This window comes from Moschus berezovskii, chromosome 1 (assembly GCF_049115385.1).
Source record: "Moschus berezovskii isolate FMDL1 chromosome 1, NW_MosBer_1.0, whole genome shotgun sequence".
Classification (NCBI taxonomy): Eukaryota; Metazoa; Chordata; class Mammalia; order Artiodactyla; family Moschidae; genus Moschus; species Moschus berezovskii.
The window spans coordinates 74,419,264-74,443,130 of record NC_142460.1 but is presented as its reverse complement, the minus strand read 5'-3'; the positions used below and the strand labels follow the sequence as shown (position 1 = coordinate 74,443,130).

The following is a 23,867-nucleotide window of genomic DNA, read 5'->3' as shown; positions in this document are numbered from 1 at the left end:
GGATCATCTCAGAAACTTTAAAAAATTGCTTTGGTTCCAGAGATTCTAATGTAATTGATTCTAGGTGCAGCCTGGTAAATGGGGTTTTTTAAAGCTCTCAGATTATGCAGCAAAGTTTAAGAACACTCAAAAGAAGTCCTGCTATTTGATCTTTTTTGAATTGATTAAGGAGTAAGAAAACAATGAGACCATATAGGACTATGCCGACCAAATGGGGCTTGGAGGTCATCTAGTCTGATGTCTCTTCAAGTATTATTGATGCATGGTCATTTGGCCTTTGTTTTTTTCTATGGATCACTCAATATTCACTGAATGTAGCTTACTATACTCTTGGACAGCATTAAGTGTTTCTAAAATTAATAATCGAAGTATAAACTTTCCAATTAAAAGCAGTGAAAAAGTCTACAAACGAGTTCTTAAGGTAATCTGAGGTTGTTTTCTTGCCCCAGTTGAATTTAATACTTCAATACATCACTCTTCAAGGATTTTTGGTGCAGATATCAACCCTTGATTGTTGAGCTCTGGATTTCAGAGTACTCTGTTATAAATAGACCTTACCCACGACAAAGGTGAGAAGGTTTGCGATGATTTTAATGTCAATGAGCTCTCCAAAAATTTGAATTTTATTGTATATCAAGATTGGTTATCTACAAATAAAAATTACACACATACATAAAATCGCATTTCTTTTGAGAAATCCTAGCTGTAGTGTTCAAAAATAACTTAGGAGAGACTGGATGACTTTCTAGGGGAAGAGGTAAGTTAGTTTTTGATTGGACTGTACGGTGTGTGTGTGGTTTTGAAATATCTATATAGTTAAACAGCAAAGAAAGTATTTATTATAGCGGCAGTGACATATTATTCTTAGACATTTGGCTTAGTCACCTGGTTTAATGAGAATTTTTCAAAATCAGTATGATATATATACTGAAGCAAACCAATTTCGTGAAATCATTTGGGGGAAAACAACATAAGATCATCAACCTTCAAGTAAACACACAAAACGCCAATGAGTCAAAAGAAAAGCACAAGAGTTTGAACTGTGTTTTTCTGGCTGGTCCTCAGATGTCTTAATTCTGTTTATTCAAAAAACAGTCTTTTCAAAATTCTTTAGTATACTAGTACACAAGGAAAACTTCCCTCCCCAACGCCATCTCTATTTTTTTACCTCAGCTGTTAAAGCCCTGCTAGTTTCCGCATTCAGTTTGTTTAAGTATGTTTTAATTGTGCTTTCCAGATTATGCTTCTCCATTTCCCACTGAGATCTGAAATATATGATAATTAAAGAGTCAGTAACATTGCAGCAAGGTCAGACTCTTCCACCTTATTCAGGAAGCACACAGATACAAGCTATTCAATGAATAGGAAATGATTTCCTGAAAAGTACACGGCACATAGAAGCAAGAAGAGACACTCCTTAACCCTTAGTGTTATCCTTTTCTATCGTGAGTGTGGAAGGTTTAAAGTTACCAGTACAGAGGTTATGATTTAAAACTTGGCTCTGAAATCAAGCTATCTGAAGATGAATCTGACCTTCACAACTTATTAAATGTGAAACCATGAACAAGTTACTTCTCTATACCTCAGTTTCCTCACAAAGAAAAATGGAGAAAATTACATTACTTACCTCAACGAGTTGTTGTGAAACATTCATTCAGATAATATATATAAAGTACTTGCATCTGGCAAATATTAAGTACTAAGTAAGTATAAACTATTATTATTAACAAATTTTACATCAAATAAAATTTCTACAAGCCTTTTTATAACAATAGCAACCACCCCTGTAATAAAGCTACATCACTGTATTAAAATATTTTACTGGTTATTTCAGTGCTCATATTCAGTAACTCAGAATGAAAACAATTCCTGTAGGTTGAGAAAGAGAGGAGGAGGTGCTGATAAGGATATTATTTACGAAGGACATTATGGAAAATGGCTACCTATGAAGTTTCTCTTTTTCCTAAACCATTTCAACTTCCTACACTTGAGCCCCAGAACACTAGACCATACATACCAAATTATGTTCCCAATGAAAGCATTTAATTGAACATATAGCATTGTAATAGGAACTTTTTCACAAGACTTTCCTCAATGTTTTATTATTAGAAACATCTGGATGCCTGAATACCTGACAATACCTGACAAACATTTATGAGAAGCTTGATAAAACAATATGTTGCTAATATCCATTAAGGCCAGAGTATTTTGAGGGGAAAAATTATAAAATATGGAAAGAGTCAACAAAAAGGAATTATAATGCCATTGAATGCTGTGAAAATTTTGCCTATGAGAGAAAAAAATAAATTGGATTTCATCAAAATTAACTGTGCTTCAAAGGACATCATCAAGGAAGTAAAAACACAACTCACAGAATGGAAGAAAATATTTGAAAATCATGTATCTGACAAGGAACTTGTGTCCAGAATATACAAAGAACTCTTAAAAGTCAATAGTTAAGAGAGAAAAAAGTGAAAGTGAAAGTCAATCACAGTCATGTCCAACTGCGATCCCATGGACTGCAGCTTGCCTGGCTCCTCTGTCCATGGAATTCTCCAGGAAAGAGTACTGGAGTGGGTTGCCAGTTTCTTCTCCTGACCCAGGATCTTCCTGACTCAGGGATCAAACCCAGGTCTCCTGCATTGCAGGAAGATTCTATACCAACTAAGCCACTAGGGAAGCCCAGTGAAAGAGAAACAATCTAATATTAAAAATATTCAAAGGAAGTAAACGGACATTTCTCCAAGAAGATACACAAATAGTAAGCACATTAAAAGATAATTATTAGGAAAATGCAAATAAAAACCATAAAGATACATACCACTTCACAAATACTATGATGGGTGAAACAAAAACAGATAACATAAGTATTGGTGAGAATGGTAGAGAATCAAAATACTCATACATTGCTGGTGGGATTGTAAAATGGTACAGTCACTTAGAAGACAGTTTGGCAGTTCCTCCAAAAGTTAAACACAGAGCTTACTGCATGCCTTACCAAGTCTACTCTTAGGTATATACCCAAGAGAACTAAAAGCATATGTCCACACAAAAATTTGTATACAAATAGTCATAATAGCATTACTGATAATAGTAAAAAATTGGAAACAAACAACATGTCCATCAACTGATTAAAAATGTGGTATATCCATATATGGAACATTATTTGTCCATAAAAAAGGAATGAGTACTGATACCTGATACAATATGGATGAACCTTGAAAACATCATGTTAAGTGAAAGAAGTTAATCAGAAGAGGCATGTACTATATGACTCCATTTATATGAAATGTCCAGACCAAAAAAAAAAAAGACTAGTGGTTGCTAGAAGCTGGGAGGAAAGAGAATCAGTGATTTCTAATGGATCCAGGGTTTCTTTTTAGGGTGATAATAATGTCCTGGAATTGGCTAGTGGTGATGGTTGTAATCCTCTGTGAATATACTAAAAATCAAGTAACTGCATACTTTAACAGGGTGAATCTTATTCTATATGAATTAGATCTCAAAACAACAATTATAAAAAAGTATGAATCAGAACAAAACTTAGCCAGTTTCATAAAGCAGTCACAGATAGCAGTACGATTGCAATGAAGAGAAAAGAACTCATAAGCCCTAGTCTCTGACAGTAGTCTATTGTAGGACCAGCTATTTGTTACCTTTTCATAGAAAGTTGCTCTTTAAGGTTCTTGATTTCATTATCTTTAGCATGGCTCTGACGCTGTAATCTAAGAAGAAAGAACGCCATAAAATGTTAGAAATCATTTGTCATTAATAGAACAATTCTATTTGTAGCTGAGGAAGAACCATGTCCATGTTTTGTCAGAGTGCAGCACCTGTGTCCAGCGGGTGGTGTGGAGCTACTGGTGTTTGGCTGGAATAAATCTGTAGTGCCAAAAAGGTTTCATGTTATTCTATCTTCCTTTCCCTCATCATTTGGTTAAAGGGAACAGACTTTTCTTGGGACTTTAGTGCCCCCCTCCCCTGTGCTTACTAGCAATTCCATGTTGGAGGCTTCTGCAGTGTCCTGTCCAGTATACATGGAAGGCAATAAGAAAAATCACTGTCACATAATTCTTCAAGTCCCAAGTTTTCTAGATGGTCACCTTTCTTCTTCTACCTTTCAGAGTCTTCCTATATTTGCTGTGTTCTATCCAGGGTGTTTTAGTTTTAAGGAGGACTTTCAAGTCAAGAAGCTACTACCTGTTGGTGAAGTGGTGGTCCCTCTATTGTATGTAATTTTAATCCTCTCATATTAATCTATATTTTCCAGAAGCTCACAGTTAATATCTGATACATCTTGGCATCTTTTACATGTCCTTACATAATTGCACACCGTGGGAACTTGATAAATGTTTGATGTCCTCACACAATGAACACACAAGCTAGAATTTTTCATGAGAACACTTGATTAGAGAATTTGATGGACTCAGCTTTTTATAACTGGTTGTTTACACTGGGTAAGGTATCAGAATTGAAGAGGAATATCTCAGATAGTGAAGGAGAAGGGCAGCTGCATGGGTGGCATTGCTTTTCTGATCTCTGATGCTATGTAACATATTCATGGATTGGTCATTACCTTCCAGGTTAAATGACAAAGTTTTGAATCCTGAAGTATGGTTTCTTAAGTGATGTCAGCCAGTTTAGTTTGCCCCAGTTATTTTAGGCCCACAAACCTGAGAGTGTTTGTAAGTGATATCATGTTGCCAGAGGTATAGCATCTTGTTCTTCCTTAAAACCCCTTCAGGTTGAATGATATGTGGGAGAAAATTTAAGACCAAAATCTTTCTCAAGTATTTTTCCAATTTTCCTTTTTTTTTAATTGGAGGCAACTTAATTTAAATTAATATATTGGTTTGTTTCGCCATACATTGACACAAATCCGCCCCGGGTGTACATGTGTTCCCCCTCTTGAACCCCCCTCCCACCTCCCTCTTCCCCATATCCTCCCTCCAGGTCATCCCCGTGCACCAGCCCCAAGCATCCTGTATCATGGGTCGAACCTGGACTGGTGATTCATTTCACATATGATAATATACATGCTACAATGCCATTCTCCCAAATCATCCCACCTTCACCCTCTCCCTCAGAGTCCCAAAGACTGTTCTATCATGGATTCCTTACACTGAGGTACTCCCTAGAACCTATTTTCCTTATTAGCAGTCGAGGAACTGCTGCTTCTGCTAAGTTGCTGCAGTCGTGTCTGACTCTGTGTGACCCCACAGATGGCAGCCCACCAGGTTCTCCCATCCCTGGGATTCTCCAGGCAAGAACACTGGAGTGGGTTGCCATTTCCTTCTCCAATGCATGAAAGTGAAAAGTGAAAGTGAAGTCACTCAGTTGTGTCCGACTCTTTGCCACCCCATGGACGGCAGCCTACCAGGCTCCTTCGCCCATCTGATTTTCCAGGCAAGAGTACTGGAGTGGGTTGCCATTGCCTTCTCCACTAGGAATTGCAGTGGATTTCAAATCAGACATCATGAATGATTGGTGTTTTGTGGTATCACTGTTTATCAAAATAATATGTTACAAATTATACTACTATTTCACCCAATAGTGGTTTGAGGCAGTGGCTAGATTAAAAACAATGGAGCAGGATACTAATCTTCCATATTAATCAGAATTTTTAGTCTTAGGTATTTAATACTTAAGGTTGTAAGAGATATGAGATTGATAGAGGAGAAAAGATTCTCCAGGAATTTGATTTGTTTTCAATATCTTGTGCTTAAAACACAAATACTCTCAGAAACCAACATTAAAAAGTATAAAAGTGAGTCAGTGATGTCTTTGAGGAATTTAATTCTCATATGCTATAAACTAGCCAATCATTAGTCACATTTTTACAAATTAGAGCCATGACCTGAAAGTTAATTATCGTTCTCATGTAATTCTATTATCTTCACACTTATTCAGCCAATATATGAAAAGCTTGATATATAGAGTGAGCAGTTGCTTATTTCTCAATCCAGCTGGCAAGGCAAATAACAGTGGGTTTTTAACCAAGTGCAGTCCTTGTGGTTGGCAGTTCCTAATGTGCAGTCACAATGCCACCTAGTGGCTACATAGGAATTATCTTTTAACACAGGATTTTCTTCTATCAACAGATTTGCACTTACTTGGACATCTTACTGATTACAAAAGCCACTTGTTGGTTAAGAGACGCGATGATTTTATCTTTCTTTTTAATCTGCATTTGGTTTTCTTGCCACCACAAAGTCACTGTTTTCAACTGTCTTCTGAAATCCTAATTAATGAAAAGCATTATTTCAACTAATTTTGTTTAAGTCTTCAGAAATTTAAAGAAAAAAATTGGACTCCAAAAACTCTCTCTAACTTGCCTCAGATTTAAGGGCAAAAGTACTTACTTCACATTGATAGTGCAATTTACAAAGCTGCTGTTGTCGAGTGAGCTTTTCCTTCTCAGTTTCTCCATATTCTGTAGTTACCTTGTTGGTTGAGCCCTATTGAGCAAATGGAATATGAATGCTTTATTTTTCTCTTTAAAAAAGCACTTAGGGGCTTCCCTTGTGGCTCAGTGGTAAAGAATCTACCTACAAATATAGGTGCCACGGGTTCAGTCCCTCTCCTGGAAGATCCTATATGCTGTGGAGCAACTAAGCCTGTGTGCCACAACTGTGGGGCCTGTGCTCCACAACCAGAGAAGCCACCGCAATGAGACGCATGCACACCGCAACTAGAGAGCAGCCCCCACTTGCCACAACTACAGAAAAACCCACACAGCAACAAAGACCCAGCGTAGACAGAAATAAATAACTTTAAAAAAACCCACTTAATATGACAGTTATTTAAAGGAAAAGCACTACTATTTTAGATATTGCGCGGATATTTAAGTTGCTAACTCATGCATTATAGCTTTCAATGCAAACATCATTCTCTGATTAGTTTAAATACATCTACCTCTCTCCAATTACAGCATTCACTGAACAATACCAGAGTTACTTGTCTACTGCTGCTACTATTGGATAATGTTATCTGCAAGCTCACCATTTTTAAAGTTTTTTTCGTAATGCTTTTGTTGTCACGAGATCATATGAAGTAGGTACTCGATATTTCTGTTTTAGAGATGATAAAACTAGGTAACTTGCCCAAGGTCACACAGTAAGTGAAAGAGCCAGAATTCTAACTCAGGCAATCTTGATTGCACAAGTACCAATTATTACCTCAGGAATTATCACCTTAGGTTAATGTTCAATTTCTCCACTGGATTATAAACACTATCATCACAGGAACCATATCTTGGCATACCTCTTGACACAAATTAGGTACTAAGTGCTTTCTGAATAAATGAATGAACAAACATTTTTCAAAATGTGTGTGACATTTTGATTCTATTTTTGAGTTCTCATAGCTGTTGAATGAAAACTAAAGACCCCACATTTAAACTTTAGTGTGACATCCAAAGCCTAAAATATGTCATTTCAGTTAAACTTTATGTATTTTAATTGGAAAGGAGACAGAAAGATGTGACAATCATACTAATGTACTATTAGAGAATCATTTGCACTGTTTCCTTAGACAATCAATATTATTGATACTATATATAATAATATAATATATATATATACTATATATTATTATACTTAAACCCTGGAACAGGTTATCATAAAATTATCTCAGTATAAAATTCTCATGGGTAAGTAAATCCTATGTTTGTTTTTTTTAAAAAAAAAGCTTTCATAGTTTTGTCTCATTAAGTGCTCTTTTGAGCACCTAGATCATGTTCATGTGCACCTTCATATATGTATGTCGTCCCCAGCACTGACTACTAACAGGAAAGGAACCCCAAAAAGTGTCGTTATTAATATTTTTGTAGATATTTCATTGTAACAGCCAAGTTTAATTATCTAAAAAGTGAAAGTAGCTTTGTTTTATAAAGCTATTTTCCTAATGAAATTTAATCCAGTGGGATTATGCTAGGGTATTTTTTCTTCCTTGTGTTATTTGAAAACTCTTTATAAGGTATGCATTTGTAATCAACTCTGCCCAATACTTAAAACCAGGAAATGACTTGAGGACTAAAGTGAAGAGTTTCTAGTTCCTAGAGTTCTTTTTTATGTCAGTCATCCCTCTGTCCCTCCTTTCCTACTTTTTCTTTTTCCTCACAAACACAACATAAACCACTAGGTTAATATGATGTTCAAAGAGTCATGGGGAGAAAATGGTTAACAATTATTCTGGAAGAAGGAAGGCAGGGCTGTACCCTCTCCAATCAGGCTTACCTGCTCTATCATGTCCAGAATATGCAATTCATCCAGACTATAGAACTTGTCTTCAGTCGGAGAATCTTCTTGAACACTGCTTGCATCATCTTTCATAAATCTACTGACTGCATACAGATTTGCTTGTTCTTTCTTCAACTGCTCTTCCTTTCCTATCATATTTGGGCTACAGTGGTGACATAACCAATGTGACCTTTTATAACTGTATAGTGTTTTTCATCTAAGCCATTATTTCCCAAATTAATATTGTACTGGTCTCATGAGATGCTTAGATCAGAAAGGTTCAAAGTTTGGACAGTGCCGATACCGTGTATTTCTTTTGAAGACTCACAATAAATTTTAGCATATTTGAGATAGCAGTCAATTGAGGTACCTATTCTGTTCATAGTAGGGCTTCTAAGAATTATGAGACCGTGGAGTTCATTTTTCAAGTTGTAACTATGAACATCAGTTACTTTGAGAAACAATACTTTGGGAAATATTGACAAGCATTTCCACATCTGCTATATTATTTAATCATTACAGCATTCCTGACAGGCAGGTTGGTTTAATCAACTTCAGTGCTTAGGTCTCATGTACATTTAAATAGAGGGCTCTGAATAGTAACATATATAAAGCAGATTTAAGACGGAGGTTTGTTTTGTAACAGGGATTTTTTTTTTTTGGTAACAATATTTTATTTAAAAAAAACCCAAAAACAGTAGTGATAATGAATTTCAGTAACTAGAAACCACTGAGAAAAGAAAGGAAATACTATAAGTACAATGGCAATTAACTTATTTTATACCTATGTCTAAAATTTAAATGCATGCTAGTATCATTTCAGTTGGCCTACTATTTAGTAGCTATGAACTTCCTTCCTAATCTCACTGAATAATAACATAGTTATTATAATATGTTATATATATTTGTTGTATATATATATTATGTTATATTATATATATGTTATATATATAATATGTAACATATTTAATAAGTTAAATTATAATAATAACAAGAAATAGTACTTTTACATATAGCATGATATAAATTACTTGACTTCATTAGTGAATAGAAAGAAAATAGATGCATTAGTACTTATTTTAGGTCAATGAGATCTAGAAAAAAGGACATATTATGCTAGTAGAATAACTTGTAAAACACAATAGAACAGTCATTACATATCACTCAAGTATTCTAGACTAACTCAAACATTTTGGAAAGTTCAATGAAATAAATTACTTGTTTAGACCACAGTTCCAAAACTCAGTTTTCCATATTACTTCAACAGTTTTTAAAAATTTATATTCTTCCTGAAACCACAACAGATGCAAAAATATGAGTTTATACATTTGAAAAGCTAAAAAAGGTTACTTCTAAATTTTTAAAGTATGATAATAGCATTGTGATAATATAGGAAAATATTCTTCTATTAAAGAGATGCAAACTGAAGCATGTATAGATAAAATTATACAGTTTTGAGACTGAAAACACTCAAAATATAAATGTGAAGGGAAGAATGAAGCAAATGTGGAAAAACAATGAAAACTGTAAAATCAGGATGATAGGTATACCTACAAATGTAGATACGTTGTTATTATTCTCTTTACTTTTGTGTGTTTTGAAATTTTTCATTTAAAACAAAGTTCCCTGGGTGATTTGATAATCATCCAGATTTGGGTCTATGGTGTAAGTCAAAATATGCAAAATGTCTGATTATACTGTTTCATTCTTTAATAATTTACATTTATGGTATCTAGACATAAACTTACTTTTCCACTGGTCACAGCAAACACTCTTTTCCAACAACCCAAGAGACAGCTTCACACATGGACATCACCAGATGGTCAATAACGAAATCAAACTAATTATGTTTTTTTTGTAGCAAAGAAGAAGAAGTTCTATACAGTCGGTAAAAACAAGACCTGGAGCTGACTGTGGCTCAGATCATGAGCTCCTTATTGCCAAATTCAGTCTTAAATTGAAGAAAGTAGGGAAAACTATGAGGCCATTCAGGTATGACCCAGACCATCCTTTATGAGTATACAGTGGAGGTAATGGAAAGATTGAAGGGGTTAGATCTGGTAGACCTGATGCCTGAGGAACTATGAACAGAGATCTGTAACACTGTACGGGAGGCCATGAGCAAACCACCCCAAAGAAAAAGATATGCAGGAAGACAAAGTGCTGTCTGAGGAAGCTTTCCAAACAGCTGAGGAAAAGGGAGTAAAAGGCAAGGGAGAAAGGGAAAGGTAGACTCAACTGAAGGCAGAGTTCCAGAGAATAGCAAAGAGAGGTAAGAAGGCCTTCTTAAATGAACAGTGCAAAGAAATGGAGGAAAACAACATAATGGGAAAGCCTAGATATCTCTTCAAGAAAATTGGAGATATTAAGGGAACATTTCACGTAAGGATGGGTATGATAAAGGATAGAAACGATAAAGATCTAACAGAAGCAGAAGAGACTAAGAGATGGTGGCAAGAATACACAGAAAAACTACGCAAAAAATATCTTAATGACCCCGATAACCATGATGGTATGATCACTCACCTAGAGCCAGACATCTAGGAATGTGAAATCAAGTGGGCTTTAGGAAGCATTACTAGGAACAAAGCTAGTGGAGGTAATATAATCTCAGCTGAGCTATTTAAAATCCTGAAAGATGATGCTGTTAAAATATTACACTCGATATGTTAGCAAATTTGGAAAACTTAGTAGTGGCCAGAGAACTGGAAAACGTTAAGCCTTCATTCCAATCCCAAAGAAAGGTAATGCCAAAGAATGTTCAAACTACTGTACAATTGTGCTGATTTCACACACTAGCAAGGTTATGCTCAAAATCCTTCAAGCTTCAGCAGTATGTGAACCAGGAACTCCCAGATGCACAAGCTGGATTTCAAAGAGGCAGAGGGACCAGATTATTGGATCATGGAAGAAAGCAAGGGAGTTGAAAAACATTTACTTCTGTTTCATTCACTACGCTAACGTCTTTAATTGTATGGATCATAACAACCATGGAAAAATCTTAAAGAGATGGGAATATCAGACCACCTTTCCTGTCTCCTGAGAAACCTGTATGCCAAGAATTAACAGTTAGAACTGGACTTGGAACAACTGACTGATTCAAAATTTGGAAAGGAGTACGTCAAGGCTGTATATTGTCACCCTGCTTATTTAACTTATGTGCAGAGTATGTCAGGTGAAATGCCAGGCTGGATGAATGATTACCTGGAATCAAGATTGCCAGGAGAAATACCAACGACCTCAGATATGCAGATGATACCACTCTAATGGCAGAAAGCGAGAGGAACTAAAGAGCCTCTTGATGAGGGTGAAAGAGAAGAATGAAAAAGTTGGCTTAAAACTCAACATTCAAAAAACTAAGATCATTGCATCTGGTTACATCACTTCATGGCAAATAGAAGTGGGGAAAGTGAAAGCAGTGACAGACTTTATTTTCTCAGGGTTCAAAATCACTGCAGATGGTCCAGTGACTGCAGGCATTAAATTAAAAGATGTTCGCCCCTTGGAAGGAAAGCTATGACAAACCTAGACAGCATATTAGAAAGCAGAGACATGAATTTGCCAACAAAGGTCTGTATAGTTAAAGCTATGGTTTTTCCAGTAGTCACAGAAGGATATGAGACTTGGACCATAGAAGGCTGAGTGCCAAAGAATTGATGTTTTCAAACTGCAGTGCTGGGGAAGACTCTTGATGGTCCCATGGACTTCAAGAAGATCAAATCAGTCAATCCTAAAGAAAATCAGCCCTGAACGTTCTTTGGAAGGACTGATGCTGTAGTGGAAGCTCCAATACTTGGGCCACCTGATGTGAAGAGCCAACTCATTCGCAAAGGCCCAGACGCTGGGAAAGACTAAAGGCAAAAGGAGAAAAGGGCAGCAGAAGAGGAGATGGTGAGATACCCTCACTGACTCAATGGACATGAATTTGAGCAAACTCTGGGAGATAGTGAAAGACAGAGAAGCCTGGTGTGCTACGGTGTGCTACAGTCCACAGGGTCACAAAGAGTCAGACAAGACTTAGTGATTGAACAACAGACATAACCTTGAAAAGACACAGACACACACTATCAGTTTAGTGGCTCAACTTGTTGACAGAGAAAGTGAAAACCCATCTTGGATGATGAACTATTAATGTACCAAGTGGATCATGTCCATTATCAACGAGAAGGTATCTACTACAAGATGCTTTAAAGCTAACAAAGTATGTTCTTGTTACCATTTTAAAGATAAGTATGTCCTTACAGAGAATTCTCTATAGCTACTAGTTTTCAGTTAACAAAACTTTTAACTGATCTCTTCATGGAATGCCTGCCCTACTTCCTTCCTCTACTACACTGTCATTAATCATATTGCTGGAGAATATAGCTCACAATTATCTTCAGACATTAAAAGGTGTTCAGTAAAGGTTCAAAATTCACTGTTAATAACTGGGATTATAAAAAAATAAAACATCTTAGGTTAATTAAACAAACCAAACCACATGAAACTCTTTTTTGTAAAAGGGGTTACTGGGACAAAAGATAATCTGTCTTTAAGGTTAAGTTTTATTTTGTCTACATTGGCTAACTATAATCTAGATTGTACTTTAAAAGATTTTATGTTGGAAACAAATTTAGTCCTTGAATAAAGCAGTTAGCATTGGATGACTCTTGAGTAGCCACACAGAAAAATGGTAAGAGATTCTATTCTCCCAAAACAAGTGATAATTTAACTTTCTGTCATTTTCAATAAAAAACCCAACAACTTATTAAGATTAAAAAAAACTGTCTTTTCTTCTCTTAAGAATATTACCATATTCTGAGAATATGTACCAAAGCAAGGTTGTGTCATACTGGTAAAGCACACTTGAAAGTACTAAGAAAAATTTTAAAATTAAATACTTACAGTTGGTCTTCTTTTGATTCCTTATTCTGAAAAATAACATCAAGAATTAGTATTATGTATTAACTATGTTGGTACAATACAGTGAATTTAGACATTTCTCAAGTTTTGGGGGGATCCTTGGCGGCTCAAAGGTAAAGAATCTACCTGCAATGCAGGAGATGTGGGTTTGATCCATGGGTTGGGAAGATCCCCTGAAGAAGGGCGTGGCACTCCCACGCTAGTATTCTTGCCTGGGTAATCTCATGGATAGAGGAGCCCAGCAGGCTAGAGTCCATGGGGTCAAAGGGTTGGACACAACTTAGTGACTACACCACCACCACCACCACCAAGCTTTCTGACCACAACCAAAATAAATATATTTTACATTATGACTTAAATGCACTTACATAGCTATTTTTATACACAAGCATAAAACTGAAATATAAGTTCCATGAAACAAACCTTACTCATATTATGTGTATTATGGACTACATGCTTGTGTGACTCCAAAATTCTTACATTAAAACCCTAACCTTCAATGTGATGGTAATTGGAGGTATGGCCATTGGGAGGTAATTAGGTTTAGATGATGTGGAGCCTTCATGACAGGATCAGTGCCATTAAAAGAAGAGATCAGAGAGCTAGCTTGCTTGTTTATGCATGCTCACTCACTCTCTTTCTTCAACATGTGATAATATAACAAAAAGGTAGCTGTCTGCATATTAAGAAGAGGGCCTTCACCAGACACTGAATTGGCTAGCACTTTGATCTGGAATTTCTCAGCCTCCAGAACTGTGAAAAACAAAAATCGTCTTTAAGCCATCCAATCTATGGTAGTTTGCTATGGCAGCCTAAATTAAGACAATGCATGAGGAACTCTAGAATTTTTTTATTCATACTAATTCTTTTCCTTTTCTAAAATTATAGCTGTGGACTATCAAATCCATTTTGTTATCTAACTACTGAGTCATGAAACACACACACACACACACAAATCACTGATTCAGATAATGGAAATGAGTGTTGAGGCTGAGTTTGTACCTATTGCTATATCTTAGGACAGGGTATATGTAATTCTTATTTATGAAATCTGACACTAATTATAAGTGTTCTTGAAAAATCTACATGTAAAGAGAAAGCAAACTGATATACTAAGAATCTTACAGGTAAAAAAATGCTAGGGAGATCACAATTGGGAGGAAAAGTTAAATAGCCCTAAATTTTATTTTCATTAAAACAAAGCTATAAAGGCAACCTATTAAATAAAGGTAATAACAATGACACAACATATTAATTACTCTTATATATCACCCTTCCACTAAGAGTATCAATTACTGTCATGTAAATTACAGTATTAATTTCTACTATCATCTCTTGTTTACAAAAAAATTGTGGTCTCTTTCCCCACAGATTCTATGATAAACTTACTAATTTGTTTTGCTTTAATGTCTGCATACTAAGAGGATTTTTGCATTTCATTGTCTGATCAATGTCCAGTGCCAATCTGATTCTACAATTTAGAATTATCAACTCCTGCCTTGAGTGTACCTGAATAACTAAATTGAAAAGAGCTTTGGTGGTTCATAATGAATACATCTAGTATAATAAGTTCCCCAGCTACCCAAAAGTACATCATTCTTATGAAACCTTTCCAAAGCTGAAATGGCATGTGTTAGTTGCTTAGTCATGTCCAACTCTTTGCAACCCTATAGACCGCAACCCACCAGGCCCCTCTGTCCATGGGATTCTCCAGGCAAGAACACTGGAGTGGGTTGCTATTTCCTTCTCCAAAAGGGACGATACAAACTGAAGAAATAATTGCAGGCATACCTTAAGTGTAATGAAGGTTTGATTCCAGACAAACTCAATAAGGTGAATAATGTAATAAAGCAAGTCACACAAATTTTTGGATTTCCTGGTACATATAAAAATTATGTTCATACTATACTGCAGGCAAGTAAGTGTATGATAATAACATTATGTCTTAAAAAAAGAATGTGTATAACTTAATTTTAAAATACTTTATTGTTAAAAATGCTAATCATCATCTAAGTTTTCAGCAAACTTCAATCTTTTCTCTGGTAGATGGTCTTGCCTTGATGTTGACGGCTGCTGACTAATCAGGGTGATGGTTGCCAAAACTGGCAATGGCTGTGCTAATTTCTTAAAATAAGACAACAAAGTTTGTCATGTTGATCGACTCTTTCTTTCACAAATGATTTCTCTGTAGCCTGCAATGCTGTTTTGATAGCATTTCACCCACGGTAGATCTTCTTTCAAAACTGGAGTCAGTCCTCTCAAACCCTGCAGTTAAGTTTATGTCATCTTCTAATCCTTTGCTGTCATTTCAACAGTGTTTACGGAACTGTCCACCAGGAGTGGATTTCGTCTCAAGAAACTACTTTCTTTGCTCATCTGTAAGAAGCAACTCTTCACCCATTAAAGTTTTATCATGAGATTGCAGCAATTCAGTCACATCTTCAAGCTCCACTTCTATTTTTAGTTCTCTAGCTATTTTCACCACATCTGCAATTACTTCGTCTACTGAAGTCTTAAATCTATCCGTGTCATATAAGGGCTGGAATCAGCTTCTTCCAAACTCCTGTTAGTGTTGATATTTTTACCTCTTTCCGTGAATTATTAATATTTTTAATGGCATCTAGAAAGGTGAATCCTTCCATAAGTTTTCAATTTTTTCCCAAATTCATCAAAGGAATCACTACTTATAGCAAATGAAGCCTCTCAAAATGTATTTCCTAAACAATAAGACTTGAAAGTTGAAATGACTCCTTCATCCACAGGCTGCAGAATGGATGTTGTGTTAGCAGGCATGAAAACAATAGTAATATCATTGTAGATTTCCATCAGAGCTCCTGGGTGACCAGATGTACTGTCAATGAGCAGTAATATTTTGAAAGAAATCTTTCCTTCTAAGCAGTAGGTCTCTGGAGTAGGCTTAAAATATTTAGTAAACCATGTTGTAAAGAGATGTGTTGTCATCCAGGAATATGTTGTTCCATTTCTAGAGGACAGGGTTGATTTAGGATAACTCTTTTTGCTAGGATTTTCAAAATGGTAAATGAGCACTGGCTTCTACTTAAAATTACGAGCTACATTAGCCCCCAACAAGAGAGTCAGCCTGTGTCTTGGAGTTTTGAGGACAGGTATTACTTTTCTTCTCTAGCTATGAAAGCCCTAGATGGCATCTTCTTCCAACAGAAGGCTGTTTTGACTACACTGAAAATCTGTTGTTTAGTATAGTCACCTACATTAGTTATATTAGCAAGGTCTTCTGGATAACTTTCTGCAGCTCCCACGTCAGCACTTGCTGCTTCATCTTATAATCTGAAGTTATAGAGATGGCTTCTTTCCTTGAACCAACCTCTGCTGGCTCCAAACTTTTATTCTGCAGTTTCCTCACCTCTCTCAGCTTTTACAGAACTGAAGTGCCTTCCTCTCGATTAGGCTTCAATTTAAGGGAATGCTGTGGCTGATTTAATATTTTATCCAGAACACTAAAATTTTTTCTATGTCAGCAATAAGGCTATTTCACTTTCTTATCATTCCTGTGTTCACTGAGGTAGCACTTCTAATTTATTTCAAATACTTTTCCCTTGCATTTACAACTTGGCTAAGTGTTTGGCACAAGAGGCCTAGATTTCGGCCTATCACAGTTTTCAATATAACTTCCTCACTAAGCTTAATAATTTCTAGCTTTTGATTTGCAGTGAGAGACCTGCAACTCTTCCTTTCATTAGAACACTTAGTGGCTATTGCAAGGTTATTAACTGCTCTATTTCAACAACGGTTGCATCTCAGGGAACAGGAAAACCCAAGGAGAGGGACAGAAATGAGGGAATAGCTGGTTGGTGAGTGAAAGTCACTCAGTCATGTCCGACTCTTTGTGACCCCATGGACTGTACAGTTCATGCAATTCTCCAGGCCAGAATACTGGAGTGGGTAGCTCTTCCCTTCTCCAGGGTATCTTCCCAACCCAGGGATCAATCCCAGGTTTACCACATTGCAGGTGGATTCTTTACCAGTTGAGCCACCAGGGTAGCCCTGGTTGGTAGAGAAGTCAGAATACACATATTTATCTTTTAAGGTCACCATCTTATATGGGCATGATTTGTACCAGCCCAAAACAACTGCAATATTAACATCAAAGCTCACTGATTGCTTCAAGTGGGATTTATCCCAGGGATACAAAGATGGTTCAATATTTACAAATTATTCAATATAATACACCACAATGACTGAAGAAGAAAAATCATATGGTCATCTCAATAGATGCAGAGAAACCTTTTGACAAAATTCAGCATCTGTTTATGATAAAGTTTCTCCACAAAGTGGGTACCATTTCTGTCCTTTATTGAGCCCATCTTTGCATGAAATGTTCCCTTGGTATCTGTAATTTTCTGGAAGAGATCTCTAGTCTTCCCCATTCTTTGGCCACCTGATATGAAGAGCTGACTCATTTGAAAAGACCCTGATGCTGGGAAAGATTGAGGGCAGGAGGAGAAGGGAACGACAGAGGATGAGATGATTGTATGGCATCACCGACTTTATGGACATGGGTTTGGGTAGACTCTGGGAGTTGGTGATGGACAGGCAGGCCTGGCGTACTGCAGTCCATGGGATTGCAAAGAGTCAGACACGACTGAGCGACTGAACTGAACTGAAAGTGGGTACAGAGAGAACATACCTCAACATAATAAAGGCTATATATAAAAAGTCTACAGTTATCATCATAGTCAATAGTGAAAAGCTGAAAGCATTTCCTCTAAGATCAGGAACAAGACAAGGATATCCACTTTATTCAACACAATACTCGAAGTCCTAGCCATAGATAAGAAAAAGAAATAAAAAGAATCCAAATTGGAAGGGAAGAAGTAAAACTGTTACTGTTTGCAGGTGACATGATACTATACATAGAAAACCCTAAAATGCCACTAAAAAACTGCTAGAGCTCATCAATGAATTCAGTAAAGTCACAGGATACAAAATTAATATACAGAAATCTGTTACATTTCTTTACACTAACAAGGAAATATCAGAGAGAAATTAAGAAAACAATCCCATTTACCACTGCATCAAAAAGAATAAAATACCTAGGAATAAATACAAGGAGGTAAAAGCCCTGTAGTTGAAAAACTGTAATGCTAATGAAAGAAACTGGCTAACTTAAAGTGAGGGGCAGATATACCAAATTTGCTGATTGTAAGAATTAATATTGTTAAAACAGCCACACTACCCAAAGCAATCTACAGATTCAATGAAATCCGTATCAAAATACCAAAAGTATTTTTCATAGAACTAAAACAAATAATTACAAACTTTGTATGGAACTTCAAAGACCTTAAATAATCAAAGCAATCCTGAGAGAGAAAAAGAGAGCTAGAGGTATCATGCTCCCTGATTCCAACCTGTACTACAAAGCTACAGTAATCAAAAGAATATGGTACCGGCACAAAAATAGACACATGGATCAAAGGAACAGAGCCAAGAGTCACTCAGGAATAAACTCACACACTATGGTCAATTAATCTATGACAAAGGAGACAGACAAGAATACGCAATGGGGAAAAGACAGTCTCTTCAATACGTGATGCAGGAGAAAACTGAACAGCTACATGTAAAAGGCTGAAATTATATTACATGTGTCTCATATTACATGTAAAAATAAACTAAAAATGGGTTAAAGACCTAAATGTAGGACCAGAAACTATAAAACCCCTAGAGGAACATTTAGGCAGAACACTTTTTGACATAAAGTGCAACATTAAATTTTTGGATCTGTCTCCTAAAGTACAGGAAAGAAAAGCAAAAGTAAACAAATGGGACCTAATTAAATTTAAAAACTTTTGTAGAGCAAAAGAAACCACTGATAAAAATGAGAAGATAACTTCCTGAATGGGAGAAAATATTTTCAAACAATATGACTAAAAAGGGGCTAATATCCAAAACAAACAGTTCATACAATTCAATATAAACAAACAACCAACCAACCAACCTGACTAAACAATGGGCAGAAGACCTGAATAGACATTTTTCAAAAGATATACAGGAGGCCAAAAGGCACATGAAAAGATGCTCAACACTGCTAATCATCAAAGAAATGCAAATCAAAACCATAATGAGATCACCCCACATGTAGCAAATGGCTATGATCAAGAAGACCACAAATATATGTCAGCAAAGATGTGGAGAAAAAGAACACTGTACACCACTGGTGGGGATGGAAGTTGGTGTAGCCACTATGGAAAACAGTACAGAGGTTCCTCAGGAAACCAACAGTACAACCACATGATACAGCAACTCCACTCCTGAGCATACAGGAAAAGAAAATGAAAATGCTAATTTGAAACTATACATACACCCCAATGTTCAGAGAAGCATTATTTATGATAGTCAAGATATGAAAGCAACCTAAATGTCCATCAACAGATGAATGGATAAAGAAGCTATGGTTTATATACACAATGGAATACTACTCAGCCAGAAAAAAGAATGAAATTTTACATTTGTGACAACATGGATGTATCTAGAGAGTATTAGGATTACTGAAAAAAGTCAGAGAAAGACAAATACTATATGTTATCACTTATATATGGAATATAAAAAGTAAAACAAATGAATAAATATAACAAAACAGAAACAGATGCAAATATATAGTGGACAAACTAGTTTTACCAATAGGGATAGGGAAGTGGGGAGGGACACCATAGGAAGAGAGGGTTAAGATATACAAACTACTGTGTATAAAATAAAATACAAGGATATATTATATAGCACAGGGAATATAGCCAATATTTTATAATAACTTTGAATGGAATGGAGTAGAACTAACAAAAATTTTGAAACACTATGTTGTGTACCTCAAAATAATATAATACTGTAAATCAACTATACCTAAAAAAAGATAACAGATCACAATAACAAAATAATAATAATTTAAAAGTTTGAAATATTGTGAGAATTCCCAAAATGCAACACAGAAGAAAAGTGAGTAAACGCCATTGGGAAAATGGTGCCACTAGCTCTGTTTGCTGCAGAGCGGCCACAAACCTTCAGTTTGTGAAAAATTCAGTGTCTGCAAAGTACAATAAAGCAAAATGCAATGAAACGAAGTAAGCTTGTTAACTTCTTTTGTATAAGCAAAAATCCTCTTCAGATTTCTTTTGGTTAACATAAACAGATAATGCAGGTCTTTCAGAAAAACAAAGTGGTATAAAGTGAACTTCAGAAAGCAGGAGATATCTGTATTTCTAAAATTCCTTTTAAGCTCTTTCCAGGATAACTTCATGCCAACTTTATGTATCAGCCTGTCTTACATGCATCTCAGCAACTTCCCTTCAGAGAGGACATACACTTTGAAGAGCTTATTTCCTGCCATATTTTCTCCCTCAATGCTTCTATTCTTTTGCCATCTGTTTTACCTTCCTTTTCTAACTTCAGTTCCTCTGAGTAGGGAATAAAATTGGGAAGAAAGAAAGAAATAACTCATTAACTCTCGAGAGTTATTTACAATTTACTACTATACATACTAGTTAGAAGTTATCTTATTATCCCCTCTATTTGCTACATAAATTATACTTTTTGTTATCTTCATCCAGAGAATCCCTGATAGGTCTTTTCAGGACCTCAAATATTGTTATTAACAGAAGACATAATTTCATGCACAAGGATTCTGTAGCCACTCTGTATCACACAAACTTCTACATGCTAGAATTTTTCATCTTGAGAACACGTGATTAGAGAATTTGATGGACTCAGCTTTTTATAACTGGTTGCTTGTATTACACTAGACAATTCCTTCCTACTATAACAGTAATTGAGTATAATAGGACTACTGTATATCAAATTGTCATATGAAAAATTTTCAGCATTTTTTTAGGCTTATACTTCAAAATTTAGATAAAGGATATAAGGTCTCTCTTCTAGTGTCCAAATTTTTTCTTGATAAACTTATTTTATTTTCAAAGTATCTCAATTGTTTAATAAAATAAACTGGAAATAAACTAAGAATGTTTTTTTTTAAAATCCCTAAATAGTTGCTGACTTTATAAGAAATGTTTAATATTCAGTTCAGTTCAGTTCAGTCACTCAGTCGTGTCTGCGACCCCATGAATCACAGCACGCCAGGCCTCCCTGTCCATCACCAACTCCCGGAGTTCACTCAAACTCATGTCCATCGAGTCGGTGATGCCATCCAGCCATCTCATTCTCTGTTGTCCCCTTCTCCTCCTGCCCCCAATCCTTCCCAGCATCAGAGTCTTTTCCAGTGAGTCAACTCGTCGCATGAGGTGGCCAAAGTATTGGAGTTTCAGCTTTGGCATCAGTCCTTCCAATGAACACCCAGGATCGATCTCCTTTAGAAAGGACTGGTTGGATCTCCTTGCAGTCCAAGGGACTCTCAAGAGTCTTCTCCAGCACCACAGTTCAAAAGCATCAATACTTCGGCGATCAGCCTTCTTCACAGTCCAACTCTCACATCCATACATGACCATGGGAAAAACCATAGCCTTGACTAGATGGACCTTTGTTGGCAAAGTAATGTCTCTGCTTTTTAATATACTATCAAGGTTGGTCATAACTTTCCTTCCAAGGAGTAAGCGTCTTTTAATTTTATGGCTGCAATCAGCATCCACAGTGATTCTGGAGCCCAAAAAATAAAGTCTGACACTGTTTCCACTGTTTCCCCATCTATTTCCCATGAAGTGATGGGACCAGATGCCATGATCTTTGTTTTCTGAATGTTGAGCTTCAAGCCAACCTTTTCACTCTCCTCTTTCACTTTCATCAAGAGGCTTTTGAGTTCCTCTTCACTTTCTGCCATAAGGGTGGTGTCATCTGCATATCTGAGGTTATTGATATTTCTCCCAGCAATCTTGATTCCAGCTTGTGCTTCTTCCAGCCCAGCGTTCCTCATGATGTACTCTGCATAGAAGTTAAATTAGCAGGGTGACAATATACAACCTTGACATACTCCTTTTTCTATTTGGAACCAGTTTGTTCCAGTTCCAGTTCTAACTGTTGCTTCCTGACCTGCATACAGGTTTCTCAAGAGGCAGGTCAGGTGGTCTGGTATTCCCATCTCTTTCAGAATTTATATTACCAGTGTACAAATTTTGAAGTAGTGATTACATTATTTCTGCTTGTGTTTATTCCCTGTTTAATTTCAATTTGACACAGGAGCGGGGCTTTCCATTTAGCTAAAATTGACAATCTGAGTATTATCATATTTTAATCCTTTGGAAGTAAGGAAGATATACACTGTAACTCTTGGAGTTTGGATCAGTGGTCTAATAGCTGTAGATATATTTGATCAGTCTTACACTGTATTAGACCTGGGACTTACCAATGTTTTGGCTAATAAAATAAAAAACATCAGCTAAACCAATTTACAAGGCTGTGTTTTATTAAATAAGAACTGTCTAAAAGCAAGGAAAATATATTTATACTCATGTGTTTTAAAAACACAATTTAATTTTAAAAATTTAAAGTTTAAGATAACTTTCGATAAATATGAAAATGATACTGATATTTTACTGATCAGATTAGAATAAAAATCTTTATCATGTTCTTGACTTTAGTAAGTATTTTGTAAATTTACCTTTGTTGTGTAAAATTTTACTTATGACTAAAGTTTGTGTATATACACAATGTAAATTCATGTATAGTAAGACGAATTTGCAGTTGGGCAGATACTTTCACTCAGTTTATAATTTAATCTAGATTTTAAATATATGTTTCAAGCCAGAAATAATAAAAAAAATCATCTTGAGTCCAAATCCACTGAAATGTACAAGAGTGAACCAAAATGTAAAGTATGGACTCTGGGTAATTATGATATATGGATGCAGGCCCATCAGTTGTAACCTACACCTACACTATGCAGGGGAATGTTGATTGTGAAGAGGCTACATGCATGTTTGGAGTCAGAAAGTACATGGGAGATCTCTGTAACTTTCTCTCAATTTTGCTCTGAACCAAAAAACTGCTCTAAAATTATTAATACAGTCTTGATTAAAAAAATTAAGCCAATAAAAAAATACTCTTGACTTTCTTTTGTCATTTTTCAAGCAATTAAGAGACTTCTTGCTAAAACTGCTATAGACTGTAACTTGCTCATTTTACAACTCTCAAACAACAGGAAGAGGCATAAAAAAAGCTTCTTGGGATTGTACCATTTTAGTACATTATTTGCATTGTTGGCAGAGTCTTAGATACAAAGGAGAAATCAAGATTTCTTAGGCTTTGAAAACTGTTTCTGAACTTATCTGTAGAAATATGAAAAGAAGCTGTTTTTAAAACAAAGTTGGTATTTTTAAAATGAGAGTGGTATGCAGAAATTAATGAAATTTCAAAGTGATTAATTCAGTTTCTTTATTTATATATTTAAATGTATATATTATGATTTAGGGAAGTAAAGTAGGGCATATTGTAAATTTAAATCATTTTCAGAATCTAACATATATAGACTTCTCTATGATCATATATTCAATAAGCTATGAACATGTATAAGTCATTTGTGCTACCTGTCTACTTGGACTAATTTTAAGTTCTAACTATTAACAGTAAAACCAGGCTTCCCCGGTGAGTCAGTGGTAAAGAATCTGCCTGCCAATGTAGGAGATGTGAGTTTGATCCCTGGGTTGGGAAGATCCCCCAGAGAAGGAAATGGCAACCCACTCAAGTATTATTGCCTGGGAAATCCCATGGACAGAGGAGCCTGGCAGGCTACAGTCCATGGGGTCAGCA

The 23,867-nt window shown here is 35.9% G+C and overlaps 1 protein-coding gene across 8 annotated transcripts in view; it reads right to left on the bottom strand.

Moving 5' to 3' along the window:
• The window catches only part of DZIP3 (DAZ interacting zinc finger protein 3), a 127,194-nt gene that overhangs the window by 24,541 nt on the left and 78,786 nt on the right, over positions 1-23,867 (bottom strand). For all 8 annotated transcript variants that reach the window (XM_055420344.2, XM_055420053.2, XM_055420431.2 and 5 more), the window contains 6 exons: positions 13,125-13,150; positions 8,238-8,403; positions 6,363-6,458; positions 6,114-6,241; positions 3,657-3,725; positions 1,169-1,265 (listed from right to left, as the gene is read on the bottom strand). In XM_055420344.2, the coding sequence (XP_055276319.2) occupies positions 1,169-1,265; positions 3,657-3,725; positions 6,114-6,241; positions 6,363-6,458; positions 8,238-8,403; positions 13,125-13,150 (582 nt within the window). The remainder of the gene's footprint in view (positions 1-1,168; positions 1,266-3,656; positions 3,726-6,113; positions 6,242-6,362; positions 6,459-8,237; positions 8,404-13,124; positions 13,151-23,867) is intronic.